Below are 21,450 nucleotides of genomic sequence, written 5' to 3'. Positions count from 1 at the left end.
AAAGAGTAAGAGCACGTGGCGACATGTTATTGACGTCCGGATGTAGAGCTACATCAAGTGTCCGGACCTAATAATTATTCCATACAACGAGCTTGAGCACGAACTTGTCCTTCGAAAATCCTTTTTTATGATATTTATTTTGAAATCTTATAAGTGGCCGGTCATGCATTGGAGCAATTATTAGGTCCTTTCACTGGATGTAGAGGAATGTTCGGTTTTAGACAAAAATAGGTCAAAAAGTGCAAATACCGAGTTTTTCAAAAAACTCGGTATTTTTTCAAAAAACTCGGTATTTGCACTTTTTTAGGCAAAACCGAACCTTCCTCTAGGTCATTGCACCGGACCAAATAAAAATCCCATGCATTGAGAGATTTTCCTTAAGTTGTAATTTTCTATGTGTCAAATTTCTCTAGGACCATAACTTTGTAAGACATAGAATCATCAACTACCAAATATAAGAGATTAAATGACATGATTAACAAAGTTAATTCATTACTTAATCAAATTTCACATAAATTTTCATATCCGAAATAGACTATATTTAAAAATATTTTAGAAGACTCAATGGCTCCGATTATAAATTTATATTTAAGATTCTAATTGATGAGATGAATACAAAATAAGCAATTTTGAATAAAAATTAAGATTTTGTCTAAGCGATGCCATATTATTATTATTATTTGGACGGACCATAACTTGAATACAAAACTCTTTAGACTTAGAGACCAAATAAAATGGCCCACGGCACTTTTTTGTTTAGTACCGGTGCTCATTACCACTATCTACCAGATAATGTGACACATTTTGGTTGATCTCCAAATCATATGATGTCCGCACATAATATTTTCTCTCAAAACACAGTCAAAGTCAATTTGTTTTTAATTGACATAAATTTAAATAAATCAAAATTAAGAGAGTAGGCTGGTCGTTCAATACCGGTACCCGATATATTATCGGCCCGAATCACGAATTTTACAGTCCACCTGTCGTGCAATCATGCTAAATCCCCAGGTTATTTTTTCCCGCATTTAAAGGTGGCTTGGTATTTGGTAAGAGCCTTCTCTTTCTCTCTCCTATCTCTCTCATCTCCATTTCGATATTTCGATGGTGGTGTCGGGTCGCTTCTGCTCATACTTGAACTCTTGCACCTCGCCGCCTCTACTGTTCTCCTAATTCCCGACGGCTGGAATCCTCTGTTGAAGCTCAGTAAGCGTATTTCCGATCCAGTTATCCCTTGCTTTAAACTGGGTCACTTTAGCTTAGATTGCATTTTTCTTGTCTTGTTCTGCCGAATCCTTGCTGCGATTAGGTGGTGTTAGGGCAAGGGTGTACAGTGTTTGTGTCTTGAGTTTTTTGTCCCTTGGATTTTTTCGCTGATTTGCTTGATTTTGACTTTGAAAAGGTGGTGCTAGTTACTTTTCCTTGCCTAGGGTTTCTTTCGGTTTGAGCCTTCTTTTTCTTAATTTTATTTTTTGGAAAATGAAGACGTCCGGTAATTTGAGCATAAAACTATCCAGGCGTTGAAGTTCCCGGGTTTCTCTTTGTTCTTGATAGTTTTCAAGCGGAGCTAGATACTGGAAGTTGACAATATGGAGTGGCTTTTTGAAACCAGATCTGGAGCTCTTGGGTTTTCATTGATCCTTTAAGGATGATTTTCTTACGGAATAAGCATGTCTAAGTTTGATAGCGTGATAGCGAGGATGGATCAGGGAATACGGAGTTGGTAACTGCAAATTAGAATGGGATAGTCCGTTATTTTAAGAAAAATAGTAAGTAGAAAATGGAAGCTTATTATTGTGAATTTGTATATGGGAGAAATTGGAGTATCAATCTATTTATATGAATTTTAAATTGCATTGGGGGGGAATAGTCCGATGCAATTGGCATGAATCACTTCAAGAATATGAACATCTAGAAAGTAGTAGATATTTTCATATCTCTTTGTTAGATCCTTAAAAATAGCAATGCTTCCTAGTTTCAACAATTATATTAAGGAAGCATTATTTAGTGTACTTTTCTTTACAAAAGGTCTTATTTTGGCTAATGTTGTAAAAATCACTAGGCAGTAGGCACTTTAAATGCAATATGGCTGTCCAATGCCTGAGGCATTAGGCAAGTGGCTGAGTTGAAAAGAAATGATTGAATTACTTATGAAGTTATGTTAAGTATGATAACTCTTGTTTTTAAGACCATGATTTGATAATCTTCACATAAAAGTTAGCTGACGAAAAAAATAAATTTCAACTTCTACCTGTATTCCAATTTCAAAATTTTTGGTAGATAGATTATCTTAAACAATTGTAAACTATTTAAATTTGTAGTATGTATGACCTAAGGATGATCTAATCGTCTTTACTTTTTTTTTTCCATCATTTCCTTCATGCATGTTATTTTTTCCCGTAATAGATTTGTTGCCTTCCATCTCTTCCTCTATCTCTTTGCAACCTTCTTCATTCTTAAGATTTACTACTATGAAACTTGAAGCTTTTATTTTTTCTGCAGTTTGTGCAACTTTTTTTCAAATGCACTTTCTTATTTATAATACTCCCACTGATCATTTTGCATTACCTCATGTCAAATTACCAGCATAAATATATTAACTAAGCTTTTGTGTTTAAAGAATTAGCATCCATCTCTTCAATCAAAACTAGTTGTAATCTGATTGTGCCGAGTCAAGCATTCCATGGATTAGACTTAGCTTGGTCACACTAGAAGTTGAATTCAACATGAGCTCAAGCCGAACTTTCACACGCATGTTCATGCTTGGCTTATTTAGATTTTTTTATGATTGAGCTTGGCTCATACTTGAGTTGCTTAAATTAAATGGATGAGTACTTGAAACAAGTTAATAGACAATCTCATGAATTAATATATATTAAGTGAATTCTCATGTGGTTATCATATTAACAAATAATTTTCTAGATCTAAATGATAAGGAATTCCATAAATTTGAAATTATTATCTAAATATTTGATACAAATTAAATAAGCATAATTTAAATAAGGTAATAGTAGGATTAAAAAGAAATATTAATTGAAAATATTAATAAAGCCCTGAAGAGGATATTGATGTCTAAATAGTAGGATTGGAATGAAGGCACAAGGGTTGTTAACAATGAGTTGATGGCATGTCGGAGATGTGTCAAGGGCTAAGACAATCTATTTACTAAGGTAATCGAAGAAGAAAGAAGACGCTCAACTCTGATTCTCATGGAAGTTTGCTCTGATCCTATGTGTGTGTTAGAGAAGATCTATCGAGGGACAAGATGGAGCACCACAAACCGTGCTCACAGACTCGTTGAATGGAAGCAGGTTGAGAAGGAGAGGATGTTTTAAGCTCTAAAGACTCTGATTCTTAGCGTAATCCTAACGATATATTCATGTTGGCGCAATTCTTGGAACTCAGGCAACTGAAGAGTGGAGATTGATAACGATGAAAGTGCATAATGATATGTAATAAATGAAAATAAGAGAGGTGGATAGTAACATATCCTAATAAATAAATATATAATATATTAATATTAAATAAGTAATTATATTTTTAAAAAATATTAATTGAATGACATAAAAGCTACCATCGAGAATAATTTTAACCTTTAACAAGTTAATTGTTGGAAATTAAATTAGTTTTTTTTAACATGAATAAATAAGTTGGATTGTGTTCAAATTTGGTTCTTTGAACTCTTTAAAATTTAAGAATATTTTCCATGAAAAATGAACTTATGGAATGGTGCTCATGGTCATCTAACTTTTTTCTTCTGCTGTTTGCACTTGATTTAATTATAAACACTTCCAGATATATTAGGAATTACCATTAAAAATTTAAAACATGATATGGGAAATACCAAAGAATATTATTTTTTAAATAAACGCATAAAGAAATGAAGCTATTAACAAGCACTATAGTTGGTTTTTTAATATAGATGTTCAACTTTGATCCTCTTGGGAAGCAAATTACTATGGACGATGGGATATGGGTATAAATTTTAATTTATGTTATCAACCTGTTATTCAGACTTGGTATTCTACATGCTACGGACATAAATTTCAGAAGCCTTTTATACTTTCTTAATTTCACTGGAATTTTCTGGTCATTTCTTATCGGTCTAACTCATCAAAGCTATGACATCAAACATGCTCCTAAAAATATTTTATATCGGTGTTTTATATTTCATATTTACTCTTACGTGATCTTCATTTGCCTGTTACAAATGTGCCTTGTTATTTTCTTACTATAGAGTTGTTCTTGTTGGAGCCCTTAGTGTGGCTTTTAGGAATGGCCAGCTCTTATCCAAGCTGGCTATTATGTTAAATCAAATATGTAGCTTCTTGTACCTATATTTCAATAATCACATACTCATAAAAATATGGAGAAAATTTTTTATTGTCATTGTATCTAGTGTTCATTTTTCACGTAAATTATTATGGTTAAGTTTCATTCCACTTTTCATAATTCTAACAGTCATCGTGGCAGCGAAATTGTTGAGATTCCTGCTCCCTCTCAAATATATTGTATTTGATTTTTATTCCTGTCTTTTAAGAATCATGCCATACGGTGTTGAAATTGTTATGTGAAAGCGGCATATGCTTCAGGATTTCCTAAATTTAAGCGAGAAACGTCATGCAATTGTGTAAATGGCAGTAGTAGTAACTCATGCGTATCAGCTTTTGTAAAAACTAGATTATTTATTTGTAGTTTGTTGAATTCATCACTTAGATATATTTGGTGTTTTCCTTTTTGTCACCTTCAAAATTCATGAGGTAGATTGTACTGCCTTTGCTATACTAAATGGTATGTATATGGTTAATCCCTTTCCTATGGCAGGGCTTATTTATATGGCTGACGCACAATCAGTTACTACCCTAATTGATGCTACGTCATCGAAGTTGCAACAACTTCAGCAAGCATTTGCTGAACTTGAAAGCCATAGTGCTATAACTTTGAATTTGAAATGGAAAGAGCTGGAACAGCATTTTCATGGGCTTGAAAAGTCGCTGAAAAAAAGATTTGAAGAGTTAGAAAATGATGAAAACGATTATGCGTGCAAAGTATCAGAGACGCAAGAAATGCTGGAAAGGAGGGAAGCTGTGGTTGTAGCGAAGGAGCAAGCTTCACTGGAGAGGCTGCAGGAGAAACGAGATGCTGCTCTGTCTACCTTATTTGAAAAATACAGGAACTACCCTGCGGCATTAGCTGACTATAGTCTAAGTAATAATTATCCTGAGAGCAGTGTTGAAGATGGATCAGATGTTACTGTTGTTAAATCTGACATTTATGATGAAGCACCTGTTGAAAGTAATTATTTAGATGAAAAACCTCATTCACAGCTGGCGGAATTGTGTCAGAAAATGGATGTAGAAGAGCTCCACAAGTACATTTCTGACAATAGGAAGAATCTTGCCTCCATTCGTGAAGAGATCCCAATTGCATTAAGAGCTGCAAGTAATCCTTTTAGCTTGGTATTGGATTCCTTGAAGAACTTCTACTCGGGAGAAATTTTAGGATCTGATGGAAAGAAGGATGCTGGCCTTTTGGGTTTACGAAGAACTTGCCTCATGCTAATGGAATCTCTCAGTTGCTTAATGATGAATTCTGAGACGCTTTCTGATGAGCAGAAGCTCACAGATGAAATTAAAGAGCAAGCAAAAGCAGTTGCCAGCTATTGGAAGCCAAAGTTAGATGGTCTTGACATTTATGCCAGTGGTGGCAACTCATTAGAAGCTCATGCTTTTCTACAACTTTTGGCTACGTTTGATATTTATTCAGATTTCCCTGAGAATGAGATATGCAAATTAATCCCAGCTGTTTCAAGGCGTCGCAGAACTGCTGATCTTTGCCGCTCACTTGGGTTTTTACCAAAAATGCCAGGTTTGGGTTTTTTTCCCAGAGTTAATTACATATTTGTCCGATATATGACTGAATACAAGTTTATTAGAATATATGTGATGTAGGCTGCCTTAAGGACCATGATTTGCTATGCAAAAGAAATCATATAAGCACACAAGTTTTAGAAATTTATTTAAAAATGAAATTTATTTAAGTTTTTTTTTTTTTTTAAATCACAAATCCCCGATGAATTTACATTTAAAGTAATTAGAAAATAAAGAGTCGGTTAGCAAATTGCTAAGCTGTTGATATTTTCATAGGAAAAGTCAGATTTACTGGATGACTCCAAACTAAAACATTTCTATGTACTCTTTAATGCACAAACGCCAAACAATTTCAACTAGCCACAAACATATAGGTGACCCCGAGCAAATGATCACAAAATTTAATTGGATGAATGAGGTTATTTCATTCCTAAATTTAACAGTCTTTGAAGGGGAAAATATTTGGCTAGAAAATTTTTGGCTAACTCATTTCCAAGTGATATAGCCATGTGGGTAAGAATTTAACCACATTTTAGTATTTTCTCTCAAAGAAAAGGGAAAAAACCTATAAGCCTAATAGCATGATTGGAAACTCTATTATACTTAAAGGTTGTATACATTTCAAAGAAATTTGTTTTGTGTAAATTAGGATCTTCTATAGGTAAAACCCCCAAACTGAGAATTTTGGATCATAGTCAGTTTAAGTTCAACATTTTTAGCATGAATAGCATGTCTATTGATACTTTGATAAATTCTATGAACTAAAGCATTTGCAAAGTCTCTAAGGGATCCAGGTTCATCTTCTCCATTAAGTTGATCAGCCATCTCTCCTAGTTATCTTTTAGTTTTTTCTAAAAATTTAACACGTTTTCTCTATTTCAAGGTCTAATGGAACTAATAACAACAGATCTCTTCCACGCATACAACAATTGATTCAATTAACAAAAAAAAAATCACTTACAAAGCAAATTGATTAAAAACACTATATACAATTCCAACAACAATTTGATATCTATAGAACTCACAACAAAACTTGTAATTATTGTACATAAAAACTAAAATGAAAACATTTTATCATAGGTGTTACAATAAACAAATAAAAGTTAGTATTAAAATAATAATATTAAAATTAATATTAGCTAATAATGACAAGTTATTGATCGCCAACAACAGCGTTAAAAACTTGACCGGATACTAACATGGTGATACGCAAGTGTACGTACCGTTTCAAGTAAGAAAATAATAAAAGAGTATCATTTTCATGATTTTCAAGATTGTATCTTTATTAGGTTAATTGCTAACTTTTATGAATCATTTAAATCATCCTACCACATTCGATATTTTGAAGGAAGATTAAGCAAGACGTAAGATATTTTTCTTGTTTTTTTTTTTTTTAATTTTATTAGTACGTTGAATTTATAATTAATTGGATGAAAGTTTCGTTAGGTCTTGAAAATATAATTGTGAATTTGAACAATTCTAATTCCTGTGCTAATCGGAATACCAGCTATGTGATGACTTGCAACATATTTATTCTAATCACCTCTTTTGATTACCATTACATCATCTCCTTTAATAACTCAAAAAACTTAAAAATGCCTATGCCTATATTTCTAAGTTTTTCTTCAAATCTTGCTAATTGTTCCTATGTCTTCGTTGAGATCATTAGTTCACACTAGATTTTAAATTTAAGATTATTAACCAAATCACATATACTAAGAGTTGGGAGAAATAATTTTTGGCAGAAGTAAAAACTAGACCTAGTCTAACATTGCACATGGAAAATGTTTAAGGGAAGAACATTGGAAGAAATGTGAAGTGCATTTATGGTGGGATTAGGGCTACTTTTAAGGTGAAAATTTTATGGTGCTGTTTCTTAGGTGATTTTGGGTACCTAGTTGCTGCTAGAAAATTGAGTTTGGTGGCTAGTGAATCAATTGTATGATTGTATCTTGTGTTTTTTTAATTGAAGATTGTTATTTGAGCTTTATCAGTGTTGTTCTTGCATATCATTATTGTTTTCTCTTAAGTTTGGTGGCTATTTTTCACTATTTGGTGTTGATTTAGTTCTTGTGGCTGTTTTGAGTGCTGATTTGATCCTCAAATCATATTAAATTGGTATCAAAGCAAGTGTTTGGGCCCGATGGCTTGGAGAGAGTTGAGGCGTTTGAAGAAAATCAGAGGGGGAAGTAGGGTAGTTGTGAACGGATGTTGGATCGTTGAATGAGCATTTTTCAGTGATGGAAGGAAGGTTTGAGAATGTACAGGAAATGATGAAGCGGATGCTGAAGTTTCAAACTGAAGCGGATGTTAAAGCTTCAAACTAAAGCGACTTCATGGGAAGTAAAGGGGAATCAGAGAAATGACATGCTAAAGGGAGATGGAGAGGTGGAAATTTTAGGAGAGGAGGATGGAATACTCCATCTTGAGTCTCTACTAAGAAGGGGGATGGACAGGGAATATGGATGTAAGAGGGAATGGGAAGAAGAGAACTGACGGGTTGAATATGAAGGAAGAGAGGGATATGAAGGGAGAAGGGAGGAGAGGGAACTTTGGTGAGGCCCGAGTGCTCGCTTCATGGGAGGCATGGGGGTGGAAGGGGAAATTGAGGCGGGCGAGATCAGAAGGTTAGGAAGCTGAAAATGTCGATGTTTGAAGGCGAGGATGTGCATGGGTTGGCAGAAGGGGAGAGCTTATGGCGGCAGTTCTATGTCTCTAGTGGAAGGCACTAGCATGGTACATATAGGAAATACTTGAGTTTGCAAGTAATCCTATCGGATCTACTTGAGTTCGCAAGCAAACCTTACCAAAATCAGTAAAATCAGCGAGAAAAATGTGGATACGTCGTATAAAAGCAAGCGCACGATAGCAAAATCTTTATAGAAAGCAAAAGGAACAAACACCAAGCAAGATACAAGAGATCCTCAATTCGAGAGGAAGATCGTCTCTCCTAAAATCTCTAGACAAGAGAGCCTAGAGTCCAAGCGCCAAGAACCCTAATTTCCCAATCAATCAAAACATAAAACTCCTTAATTCCTTCATCCCCTTTAATATAAGATCTTTCCTAATTTAATTTTCCTCCCAAAACTAGCCACCCACTCCATTTTGAATTTTTTATTCATTTGGAATAATGGGGCCCGCCCCATTGGGTGGACCAAGCAGAGGAGGCGGAAGCCTCCTCCTCCTATAGACTATGTGAGCTGGCCCCCTTTGGGCCGGTTGGAGCTAGAGTCGTTCATTGTGAATCGGTTTAATAGGTACCAATGGGGGGAGACGGGGTGCGAGGTACCTGATCCGTTCGTCGGAGGAGTTCAAGGATCATTTATTGGAGCGCTTTCAAACAAAGTATGTGGCGTACTATTATGAGTAGTTCTTTGTTTTGACACAGGTGGGAACAATGATGAAGTACCAAGAGAGATTTGTGATTCTGTTGGGACGTTTAACCGTTTAGGGAAAATACCTGAGATGGTGTTAGAGAGCGATTTCATGAAAGAGCTCAAATCAGAGTTAGTAGTCGCTATGCTGGTTGCAAGTCCCCATGCCTTGGGAGTGGCTATGGAGTTAGCCCAGTTGATAAAGGGCAATAACTCACTTGAGAGGAGTAGCAAAGGGGTCATTTTTGGAGGTTCTTACCACACGACAACCACCTTCCTTGCACCTAGGGTGTTGACTATATCGGGACAAAGAGAAGGAGACTAAGGGACCATATTTTATGTGTGACGAGAAGTTTACACTGGCCATAGGTGTAAAAGTGTAATAATTGCACATTGCAGGTCTTTTTTGTTCATGATAAGGAGAAGATGGGTAGAGTAGAGATAGAAGAAGTGGTAGAGGAAGAGGAGCACTTATACTTGGAGGTGGTAGAGGCTTTGTTGAATTTTGTAGTGAGATTCACCCAGAATCATATTGTGAAGATGAGAGGACAGATAGGAGAAGCAATGGCGATTTTGGTGGATAGTGGGGCCACCCACAATTTCTTATCCAATCAGGTGGTTGACAAGTTGGGGCTAAAGTTGGTAGACACGGGCTGTTTTGGGGTGATGATGGGCACAGGGAAGGTGGAGAAGAGAAGGGGTATTTGTAAGGGTTGGTGGTGGAGTTATAGGTGATTCATATTAGAGAGGTTTTTTTCCATTGGGGTTGGGAAGTGCGATTTGATCTTGGGTATGAAGTGGCTTCAAACCTTGGGGGAGACTAAGGTAGACAGAAAGGCCTTAGCTATGGAGATTCAAGTGGAGGGAAGAAAAGTTGGTGGTTAAGGGAGACCCTAGTTTATCTAAAGTAATGATTTTCTTGAAAACCATGGTGTATACATGTTGACCTCATTTTTGTATGATGTCACTTTAACCCCTTTCTGGAGTCTAGACCCTAGAATTTCTTAGACCTTAAGTTTCAAGTTCCTAGGATCAATCCAGATTCATATCAATTCAAGTTTCAAATCCAGTCAAATTTTAACCCAATCTAGCTCAAAACCCAGGCTCCAGTTTAAGCCATGATTCAGCCTTCAAATCAGTATCAAACCTAATTTAGGATTTATTCAATCATTAGTAATCGTTCAATTAATTACAAATGATTAGGATAATTCAAACTTAAACTATGAAACCTAAAACCCAGTTCAAATTCAGAATTTCAAACGAAAATTCAAGGATAAAATGCTAAGTCCTGAAAGCCTTTTCTATTGAATTTTCAAATACTTCAAAACTCAGTCAACTGACCTCTGATTCAGAGTCTATCAATTGCATATTGATAGGACATGTATATAGAGTCAACCCTCCAAATTTAAGCCCATTTTGAGATCTCTAATCCCAGAAATTGAATTGAAATCTAAAGGCTGTAAAATCTTCAAATATTTACATCCTATGCTGCTGAACTTACCACCCAATAGATTTTGATCTTGAAGCTTTATCCAAAGTCTCCAATCACTTCCAAATTATTAATTCTGATTCATTGAACATTAAAATGTATTTTGGTGGACCCATTTCGACCCCCGGTTGACCCAGGGGTCAAAATGATCAAAATACTCCTTAGAGATTTAAACATCAATTTCAAACCAAATGACCTCCAAATTGCTTGGGACTACTACGAGCAATTTTTAAACATCAAATCAAACATGTTGAACATGGACCCACCCCTTGGGTCAACCTGGTTGACTCAATTACACTTTAAGGTTTAAATGAGTTATTCCAACCCATATAACATATCAAACATATTTCAAATATCAAATCAAATTCAAATCATAGCCTAATCATACTCTTATGCTTGGTCAATCAAATCCAAATCAAAGTTGATCAAGTCAACTGTAAGATTTGATCAAATCACTTCAAGTTCTCATACTCCTATTCAAACTCTAATTCTTAAGCCTCAAACTTTCTCCAATCCATTTAACCAGCTTATTATGACCACTTGGCTGCCACCTCATTAGTCAAATGCATAGTTGACTAGTTAAAATAGTCAAAATTGTTTAATATATGACTTTATCATTTTGCTAAGTTAAACCTACTTATTAAATCAAGTTTTATGCAAGTTGATAGCTGGAGATGACAGTTAACAATACTCTAGATCTTCATTTTATCTTGATTAAGATAATAATCATGAGGAGGAGTGGAGAGAACCTCACTCTTCACTCAAAGCATTATGTTCATTCCCTACCTTCTAAAATCTCTAATCCCAGTAGCCCACAACCTTCTCCAAGGCATGAGTCAGCCTCTCCATTTATAATTAGGCCTCTTCCAGCTATTAAAAGGCTGCTTACTTGCATTAAAAACCCAAATTGAGAGGAGAGAGAGAAAGAGAGAAAGAATAATTTTGATAGCATATTTTAAACCAACCACCAAAATCTCCTAGACCCTTGAGAGACGTTGTAGAGGATATCAGCAGCTTTCCAACAAGCCAAAGATCATCAAAATCCACCCACAGTATTGTAAGATATATCAACTTTTCTCTAAAACTTTAATTTGAAACTGCAAAAAATCTACAAGATATGAAGTCTCCAAACTTCACGTGTTGGACGATTGCATTGCCCTCTAGCTGTATTTCAAATTTAGTTAGATTTCATTGAGTATTTTGAAAGATATGGGTATTTGAAAATATTTGACCAAATTTGACTCAGACGGCCCATAATCGGCTGCGTCACCCCCCTGATCGCACGGCTTCCTTATGATTTGAACGCGGGTCCTTTCGCGGTCCTGACGGGTGACGTGGCGGCCTCTTGGCCGTCCATCTATGCTGCGGACGGATCAGCGGTCTTGATGGACTGCTGACGTGGTTAAGTGGCGGGACCCGGCCCGTTACGTGTCATGCCTTCATTCGCCACGACCGTTTCGGCGCCAATCATTGGCCGGCGGCTGATTTGACTTAGATTGAGTTACAAATTCAAAATAATGCTTAAATTTTCCAAAATTCACAGTAAATCGAATTTTTCACCAAATGGGATGTTTTTGGACTCGTTGGAAAGAGCCTTTTATTTAATATTTATTAAAATTAAGTTTGAGTTGATTAAGCCACTGTATTATGAGATATTTAATCTTGTTTGAAAAAGATCTTTTGTATTTTTCTCACAATCCAGTCGTCAACTGGAGTCCAAATTTTGGTGAAAGATTATTGGGTATCTTAAATATGTTCAGTAATTTTTCTAGGGTCTGATACTCAATAGATTGCTGTGATGTGAATTTGTAAGGCAATGGGTTCATTTTGGACCAAAAATTTTGAAAATTCATAACTCCCTATATTTTTAATATTTTGCTGTGAAAGTTTTGTGGTGTGAATGCATGTATACCAGGGTTAGACATATCAAGTTTAAAGTCAATTTGAACAGTAGAAACAACTAAGGAAAATAATTAAGAAAATATCTAGAAAACATAGAAAATTTTTAGGGAGCTGTACACACACCCAATAGGGGTGAAACTTAAACACAGTAAACCTAGTTACATTTTGAGCCATAGGTTTAAAGTTGACTGAATTTGAAGATCATTAGATTAGAAAATTAGACTTACCAAATTTCAGCTCTTTTAAGGACCTAGAAATTTTAAAAAATCATAATAAATTCAATTATAATCCAAAAATTAAATACAATACATCTAACTGACCAAAATTTAAATATTAACTTAAAAAATAAAATCTCTTTGATTTGACAGCAAGCATAAGCTTAATTTAATTTGAATTAAAATTTAATATTAAATTAAATTAATTAATTAGAAATAATTAAAATTTTCAGAAAATTCTCAAATACTTGTAAATCTCTCCTTACGTCATTGCTAACCTTTGGAGTTGATTTCAAAGAATTGAGAGTTCATTTGGAGTAAAACTATAAAAAGGGTTTTCCATTAACCAATTTTAAAAATTCAATTAATTCATCAAACTTTGGAGTTCTTGACCTTTGGTCCAAATCAACTTCAAAGATCAGTAATGACTAATTGGTTAATTAAAGACCATTTTTATGAATTTGCTCTAAATGAACTTCCAATTCCTTGAAATCAACTCTAAAGGTCAGGAATGACCTAAGGAGAGATTTTCAATTATTTGATAATTTTTTGGAATTTTTAATTAATTTTAATAATTAATTTAATTAAAATTAAATTAAGCTTATGTTTGCTATCAAATCAAAGATGTTTTATTTTTCTTAAGTTAAGGTTTAAATTCTAGTCAGTTAAAGGTGTTGTATATAATTTTTGGATTACAATTGGATTTATTTTGATTTTTTGAAATTTGTGGGTCCTTAAAAGGGCTGAAATTTGATAAAACTAATTTTCTAATCTAATGTTCTCCAAATTCAGTCAAATTTAAACAAATGGTTTAAAATGTCACTAGGTTTAATGTGTTTAAGTTTCACCCCTATTGGGTGTGTGTATAGATCCCTATTTTTTTTTTAAAGTTTTCTAGACATTTCTTTAATTAATTTTCTTAGGTGTTTCTACTGTTCAAATTAGCTTCAAATTTAGTGTGTCTAACCCTGATATACATGCATTCACATCACAAAATTTTCACAGCAAAATATTAAAAATCTAGATAATTATGAATTTTCAAAGTTTTGGGTCCAAAATGAATCCATTGCCTTGCAAATTCACATCACAACATTATATTGAGTATCAAACCCTAGAAAAATTACTAAACATGCCTAAGATACTCAATAAACTTTCACCAAAATTTGGACTCCAGTTGACTACTGGAATGTGAGAAAAATACAAAAGATATTTCAAATAAGATTAAATATCTCACAATACAATGGCTTAATCAACTCAAATTTAATTTTAATAAATACTAAATAAAATACCCTTTCCAACGAGCCAAAAAATGTTCAAATTAGTCAAAAATTTGATTTACTGGTAATTTTGGAAGATTTGAGCATTATTTTGAATTTTTTAACTCAATCTGAGTCAAATCAGCCGCCGGCATGACACGTGGCGAGCTGGGTCCCGCCACTTAACCACGCCATCGGTCTATCAGGACCACTTATTTGGCTGCGGTATGGATGGACGGCCAGGAGGCCGCCATGTCACCCGTCCGGATCGCGGAAGGACGCGCGTTCGAACCACAGGGAATCCGTGGGGTCAGGGGGTGACGCGGCCGATTATGGGTGGTCCGACCGTGCTGAATGCGCGATCGGACGGCTTTGGTTGAACCAAAGTCAAATTTGGTCAAAGATTTTCAAATACACATATCTTTCAAAATATTCAACGAAATTTAAAACACAGCTAGAGGGCAATGTAATCTTCCAACACTTGAAGTTTGGAGGCTTTATATGTTGTAGATTTTCCGCATTTTCAAATTAAAGTTTTAGATAAAAGTTGAGATATCTTATAATCCTGTGGGTAAATATTGATGATCTTGGGCTTGTTGAAAAGCTGCTGATGTCATCTACAACTTCTCTCAAGGGTTTAGAAACTTTTGGTGACTGGTTTTAAATTTGCTCTTGAAATTATTCTCTCTTTCTCTCTCTCTTCTCAATTTGGGTTTTTAATTCAAGCAAGCAGCCTTCTAATGGTTGGAAGAGACCTAATTATATATGGAGAGACTAGCTCATGCCTTTGAGAAGGCTGTGGGCTGCTGGGATTGGAGATTTTGGAAGGTAGGGAATTAAGATAATGTTTTGAGTGAAGAGTGAGATTTTCTCCACTCATTCTCATGATTATTATCTTAATCAAGATAAAGGAGAGATCTAGGGTGCTGTCAACTGTCCTCTCCAGCCATTAACTTGCATAAAACTTGATTTATTAAGTAAGTTTGGCTTAATAATATGATAAAGTCATATATTAAGCAAGTTTGACTACTATGACTAGTCAACTATGCCTTTGACTAATGAGGTGGCAGCAAAGTGGTCCTAATAAGCTTGTTAGATGGATTGGTGAAGGTTTGAGGCTTAAGGATTGAAGTTTGAATAGGAGTATGAGAATTTGAAGTGATTTGACCAAATCTTATAGTTGACTTGGTCAACTTTTATTTGGGTTTGATTGTCAAATTATTAGAGTATGATTATGCCATGATTTGGATTTGATATGATATTTAAAATATGTTTGATATGTTATATGAGATGGAATAACCCATTTAAACCTTAAAATATAATTGAGTCAACCAGGTTGACATAAGGGGTGGGTCCATGCTCAACAGGTTTTGTTTGATGTTTGAAAATTGCTGGTAGTGATCCCAAGCAATTTGGAGGTCATTTGGTTTAAAATTGATGTTTAAATCTCTAAGAGGTATTTTGGTCATTTTGACCTCTGGGTCAACTGGGGGTCAAAATGGGTCAACCAAAATACAGTTTAATGTTCAGTGAGTCAAGATTAAGGATGTGGAAGTGATTGGAGGCTTTGGATAAAGCTTCAAGATCAAAATCTATTGGGTGGCAAGTCCAGTGCCATAGGCTGTAAATATTTGAAGGTTTTACAGTCATTATATTTTAATTCAATTTTTGGGATTTGAGTCCATAGAATGAGCTTAAATTTGGAGGGTTGCCTCTCTAGACATGTCCTATCAATGTGCAATTGATAGACTCTGAATCAGCTGTCAGTTGATTGAGTTTTGAAGTATTTAAAAATTCAATGGAAAAGGCTTTTAGGACTTAGTCTTTTATCCTTGAATTTTCGTTTAAAATTCTGAATTTGAACTGGGTTTTATGTTTCATAGTTTGAGTTTGAATTATCCTAGTCATTTGTAATTAATTGAACGATTACTAATGATTGGATAAATCCTAAATTATGTTTGATATTGATTTGAAGGCTGAATCAGGAATTAAACTGGAGCCTGAGTTTTGAGCTGGATTGGGTTAAAGTTTGACTGGGTTTGAAACTTGAATTGATTTGAATTGATATGAATCTGGATTGATCCTAGGATCTAAGAAACCCTAGGGTCTAGAGTCCAGAAAGGGGTTAAAGTGACCTCATACAAAAATGAGGTCAATAATACAGGGTGAAGGATTGAGATTCTTGGTGGAGCTCCAGAGCTTAGAGGAAGGAGACACCTGAGAGATAGAGGATATTCCAGAAGTTGTTCAGTCGCTTTTTTAGCAGTTTAGTGAGGTATTCCAACCTTCCCATTGATTGGCCCCTCCACGAGAGCACGAGCACACTATTATTTGAAGGAAGAAGTCACTCCCATTAATTTCCAACCATATTACTACCTGTAGATCCATAAGAATGAGATTGAGAGACTGATTTGGGGGATGCTTGAAGCTGAGATCATCATGCCTAGGGTGAGCCCTTTTTCTAGTCCCATCTTGTTGATGAAGAATAAAGGTAACAATTAGAGATTCTATATAGCTTATCACGCCTTGAATAAGGAGACCGTTTCAAACAAGTTTTCCATATCGAGCATTTATGAGTTGCTATATGAGTTACATGTGGCTCGGTGGTGTTCTCAAAGATTAATTTGAAGTCTGGGTAACTCAAAATCAGAATGCGACCAAAGGACACCCACAAGATGACTTTTAGAACTCAAGAGGGTCACTAAGAATTTTTTGTGATGTTTTTTGATCTCACTAATGCCCTTGCCACTTTCCAGTCACTCATGAATAGGGTGTTCAAGCATTATCTTCATAGGTTTGTTTTGATATTCTTTGATGATGTCCTTATCTATAGCAAGTCGGAGGAAGAGCACTTGGTGCAGTTAGGGATTATGTTGGGAACTTTGAAGGAGCATCAACTATATGCTAACTCGAAGAAGTGTTCTTTTTCGTAGTAGAGGTTGGAGTACTTGGGACAGGTAGTGTCTCAAGTCGGGGTGTTAGCAGATCCAACCAAGATAGAAGTAATAGTGGGTTCGCCTGTGTAATAGCTTGTACTTTGATCCAAGAAAATAATTTTGTTTAGGAATCATTATAAGCCAAATTTAAAAATCGTCTTTAGGATATCATTTATATCATAGTATTTTAATTATATATAATTTTTTTTTTTGTAATTTTAGGCCTTGGTACAAATTATCAAGAAATTGAGACATATCGATAAAAAGTGTGGATTTTGGGACCGTCAGATGTCTGTTTTGCAAATTGATTTTACTAATATTTTTTTAAATAAAATGATTTATTTTATGAATATATTTTTTAATAATTTTTAAAGCCCCAAAATGATTTATATGAATTTTATATTAAAAAATTGATTAAACTAAAATAGTTATATTAATATTATAAATATCCTTTTCCACTTATATATTAATCTAAATAGCCATTTAACTTGAAACATTTTAATAGAGTATGTAGAAAGGGTTTGAGAGAAATTTGAAGAGAGAAAATAAAACTATTTTAATAGAGAGTATGTAGAGAGGGTTTGAGAGAAATTTGAAGAGAGAAAATAAAACTTGGATTTTAGAAGTTGCGGAGAAATTTTTGCAAGTTGGCCATATAGGGAAAATGGCTCGTATGTAAGGAATAATTACCCTATTCTTATTTCAATAATTTTATATTTTTGATAATTTTTGATGCAGACAAATAGATTAAAAAACCAAAGGAGAACACTAAGGCAAGAAGAACTTGTCTCAATTCAAAATTTAATAAGTCAACACCAAACAAACTTAACTTTAGAACAAACAGAAGTTAGACAATAAGTGAGTCAACCAACACCTTCAAAGGCTTTAGAAGAAAGATACAAATGGGGTGGAAACTTGCAGAGAGAAGAATTAGATAAGAAGCCTGAGACAAAATAAAAGAGAGGAGAAGAGAAAATGGATATAGCTCGCAAGCTATCAAAGAAGAAAACTCTCAGGTTTAGGAAATTTTCACTCACCAAAATCTACTCCCAAATGCCACAAAACAGCCCCATTATATAGAAGTAAGAGAGCCAAACAACCAAACAACCACTAATAGAACAGAGGGAGGCAAAAGGTCAAAAAAACCAATCGGCTGGAACATCACACGAAGAGGCCGCAGGAGATAGGAACAACCGCGAACAAAATAGGCGCCAGGGGAAGAACCTGGACAGGCAGAGGTGCCGAAAAGGCAAAAAGAGGGGTAAAACGAGGATATATTTGTATTGGTATGTATTATTTTTTCTATCAAATTTGTGTTTCCATTACAAAAAAACGAGGATAAATTTGTATTGGTAAAACTTTCACCTCATAATTTTTTGTATGTGATAGATCTCGTAAATATGAATATTTTGACTGTAACATATTGAATTTTCACCAGTTAAATTGAAAGACATAATTTTTTAAAGTAAATGTATATTATACAAATTTGATAGATTTTACTGTATTTATACATTTTATACATGATATTGACTTGTGCTGTATAGAAAAAAGATAACATTTGCATGTGTGCAAGGAAGGCTGGCATTTAACATTATAATGAATATGGGTTGGCTCTTAAAATATAATACCCTGCTTAGGAGGGTGGGCTGACGAACTTTCCTTTAAATAAAAGATTGGTGGTGTAATCTTAGTTGTAGCTTATAACTGATTGATTGAATTACGCGGACGAGTAGAGGGTGACGTCTTTTAAATGATTATTGAGAGCCACCTGTGAAAACTAACAGATTCAGAGCTATGACGTATAACGTATGTATGGAAGAAAATACCATATTAAATCTGAATGTCATGCATTTCTTTTTATAATTATACTCATGATGATATTTACCTTATATTTAAACTGATTGATATATTGATAGCTCATAATAGCATTAATATTGATACAACATAACATAGCATACTAACATGATTCATTAGATGATACTATTCTTTATCGTATGTCTTTTTTTTAATCCAAAAATTCAAATCAATATACCGTATGTCTTTTGACTTCATTGGACATATTGATTTTATTATTAATTTTTGGAGATTTTTATTGCTTATATAAAGTGATGATTGATATTGATTAGAATTGAAACATACATATTGATTTTTTTGTCTTGTATTGAAAGCATTGATAGAGTTTTGATTACTTGCTGAGCTTTTTAGTTTATTATATGTGATTTAAATGATTTCAATCCAAGGAAGGAGTCAGAATCAGTTGGAGTGAGATTGTCAGAGATTCTTAGGTTTTCTTTAGATTTTGTTTTATATTTTCTTTTATTCTTTTGTAGAGTGATCTCTTGACTAGTATAAATAATATTTTGGGTGAATAAATAGTAAAATATCTTGATGTCTATGATTTTAGTTGCTTTTGTTGATTATTATTTATATTGATGATTTATAAAATCTTTGATATATTTTTAAAATGAGAAATAGACAATTATTTCAAATTTGATTATGGGGCGTTACAACCTGTCTAAAATTCAAAAGGGGCTAAGGGGGTTCTTGGGACTCACAAGATATTATAAGAAATATGTGAATGGATACAACTCTATAGCTTGATTGTTGACAGAGTAGTTGAAGCCTGAAGAAGGACAATTTCAAATGGAGGGAGGCAGCCACTCAGGTATTTAAGCAGTTAAAGAAAGTCATGACTGGTGTCCCTTTGTTAGCACTACTATATTTTAGCTAGTTGTTTGTAGTGGAGACTGATGCATCAGGCTGTAGGTTGGGAGCATTTCTCATGCAAGGGAAGAGGCCTATAGCTTATTTCAGTCAAGTGTTGACTTCTATGGACAGACTAAAATCAGTATATGAAAGGGAATTGATGGCGATTGTGTTAGCAATTGAGAAGTGGTGACCTTACCTATTGGGCGGCACTTCATAGTCAGGATCGATCAGAGGAGTTTGAAGTTCTTGTTGGAGCAGAGGATGGTGACAGAGGAGCATCCGCGGTGGCTTTTCCAAGTTATTAGGGTTTGTCTTTGAGATCTAATACAAGCCTAGATTGAAAAATAAAACGACATATGCTCTCTTCAGACGTTGTGAAGATTCCTAGGTTATGGCTCTATCGGTCTCCATGGTGGTGGATTGGGAGGTATTGAAGTAAGAGAGAGAGTGAGATGAAGAGCTAAGTAAAATTAAAGGAGATTTACTGGAGAACAATGATAGTCATCCTGATTATTCCTTGGTGGATCAGAAGTTTTTATACCATAGATGGTTTGTGCTATTAAGGATATCACCACACATCCCTCACTTATTGCAGGAGTTTCATGGGACAATTATTGGGGGACATTCATGAATTCAAAAGAAATATCATCGACTAGAAGTAGAGCTCTACTGGGTGGGCATGTAGAAGGATATGGAGAAGATGGTGGCCAGTTGCAATGTATGCTAGAGATACAAATACCAGGCTATGACTTTAGGTGTTCTTTTACAACCTTTAGCTTTACTCGAGAAGGTGTGGTAAGAGATGATTATGGACTTCATTAAGGGATTTCCTAAGTCAGAAGGATTCACTGTGATTCTAGTGGTGGTGAACAGATTGAGCAAATATGCTAATTTCATTCCTCTATGCCACCCATACACCACAGTGTCAGTGGCAACTGCTTTCATTAGAGAGGGTGGTCCGTTTTCATGGCATAACCAAGTCCATAGTGTTTGATCGGGATATGGTCTTTTTAAGACATTTTTGTGGGAAACTATTCAAGATGCAGTCATGCAGGGGAATATCTTGAAGCAGAGTACCGCTTACCACCCCATGTAGATGATCAAACGAAGGTGGCAAATCGTAGTGTGTAGACTTATCTTCATTGCTATGTTGCACCGATGCACCTATTTATGAAGGCGTGCTGTATCCGATACACGGATACGCCTTCGATACTCCACCGATACGTGTCGGATACGCCAAAGACATATCCAATTAAAATACCATTTAATTTCAAAAGGACATGCGTATCCGATACACGTGTCCGTTGAAAAACAAAAAGAAATTCGAATAAAAAAAGATGTGTCATATTTACTTCCGCGGCTGCGAGCAAAGTTCTCTCATTTTCGAGATGGATTTGAGTCTCTTGATGATATGAGAATATTAGAAATTACTTTATATATATATATATTAGAAATCACTAATCTTTCACTTGATGAGCCTGAATTAAAAGCTATGATATTTATTGAAGATGATATAGAAGTTCAAAGACAAACCACTGAAGAAGCTAATCATATTATTCCTTCTATTGAATAGTTGAAACTTTATGTACTAGCAATTTATGTTTATGCTTTTGTTGTTGTACTAGACATTTAATGCTTACTTATATTTTGATATTATAAGCTACAAGGCTACAAATGATGTTGTTGTCTTTTTTTTTTT

At 34.7% G+C, this 21,450-nt stretch overlaps 1 protein-coding gene across 1 annotated transcript in view; it reads left to right on the top strand.

Moving 5' to 3' along the window:
- The first annotated feature begins 1,046 nt into the window (after window positions 1-1,046).
- The window catches only part of LOC110114993 (FRIGIDA-like protein 3), a 36,307-nt gene continuing 15,903 nt past the window's right edge, over window positions 1,047-21,450 (top strand). The window contains exons 1-2 of the mRNA XM_020848069.2: window positions 1,047-1,206; window positions 4,825-5,868. Coding sequence (XP_020703728.1) covers window positions 4,836-5,868 — 1,033 coding nt within the window. The 5' untranslated portion in view covers window positions 1,047-1,206; window positions 4,825-4,835. The remainder of the gene's footprint in view (window positions 1,207-4,824; window positions 5,869-21,450) is intronic.

This window comes from Dendrobium catenatum, unplaced genomic scaffold (assembly GCF_001605985.2).
Source record: "Dendrobium catenatum unplaced genomic scaffold, ASM160598v2 fragScaff_scaffold_542, whole genome shotgun sequence".
In the NCBI taxonomy this organism is placed as follows: Eukaryota; Viridiplantae; Streptophyta; class Magnoliopsida; order Asparagales; family Orchidaceae; genus Dendrobium; species Dendrobium catenatum.
Note: the sequence above shows the minus strand (reverse complement) of the source record. Positions and strands in the feature narration are given on the sequence as shown.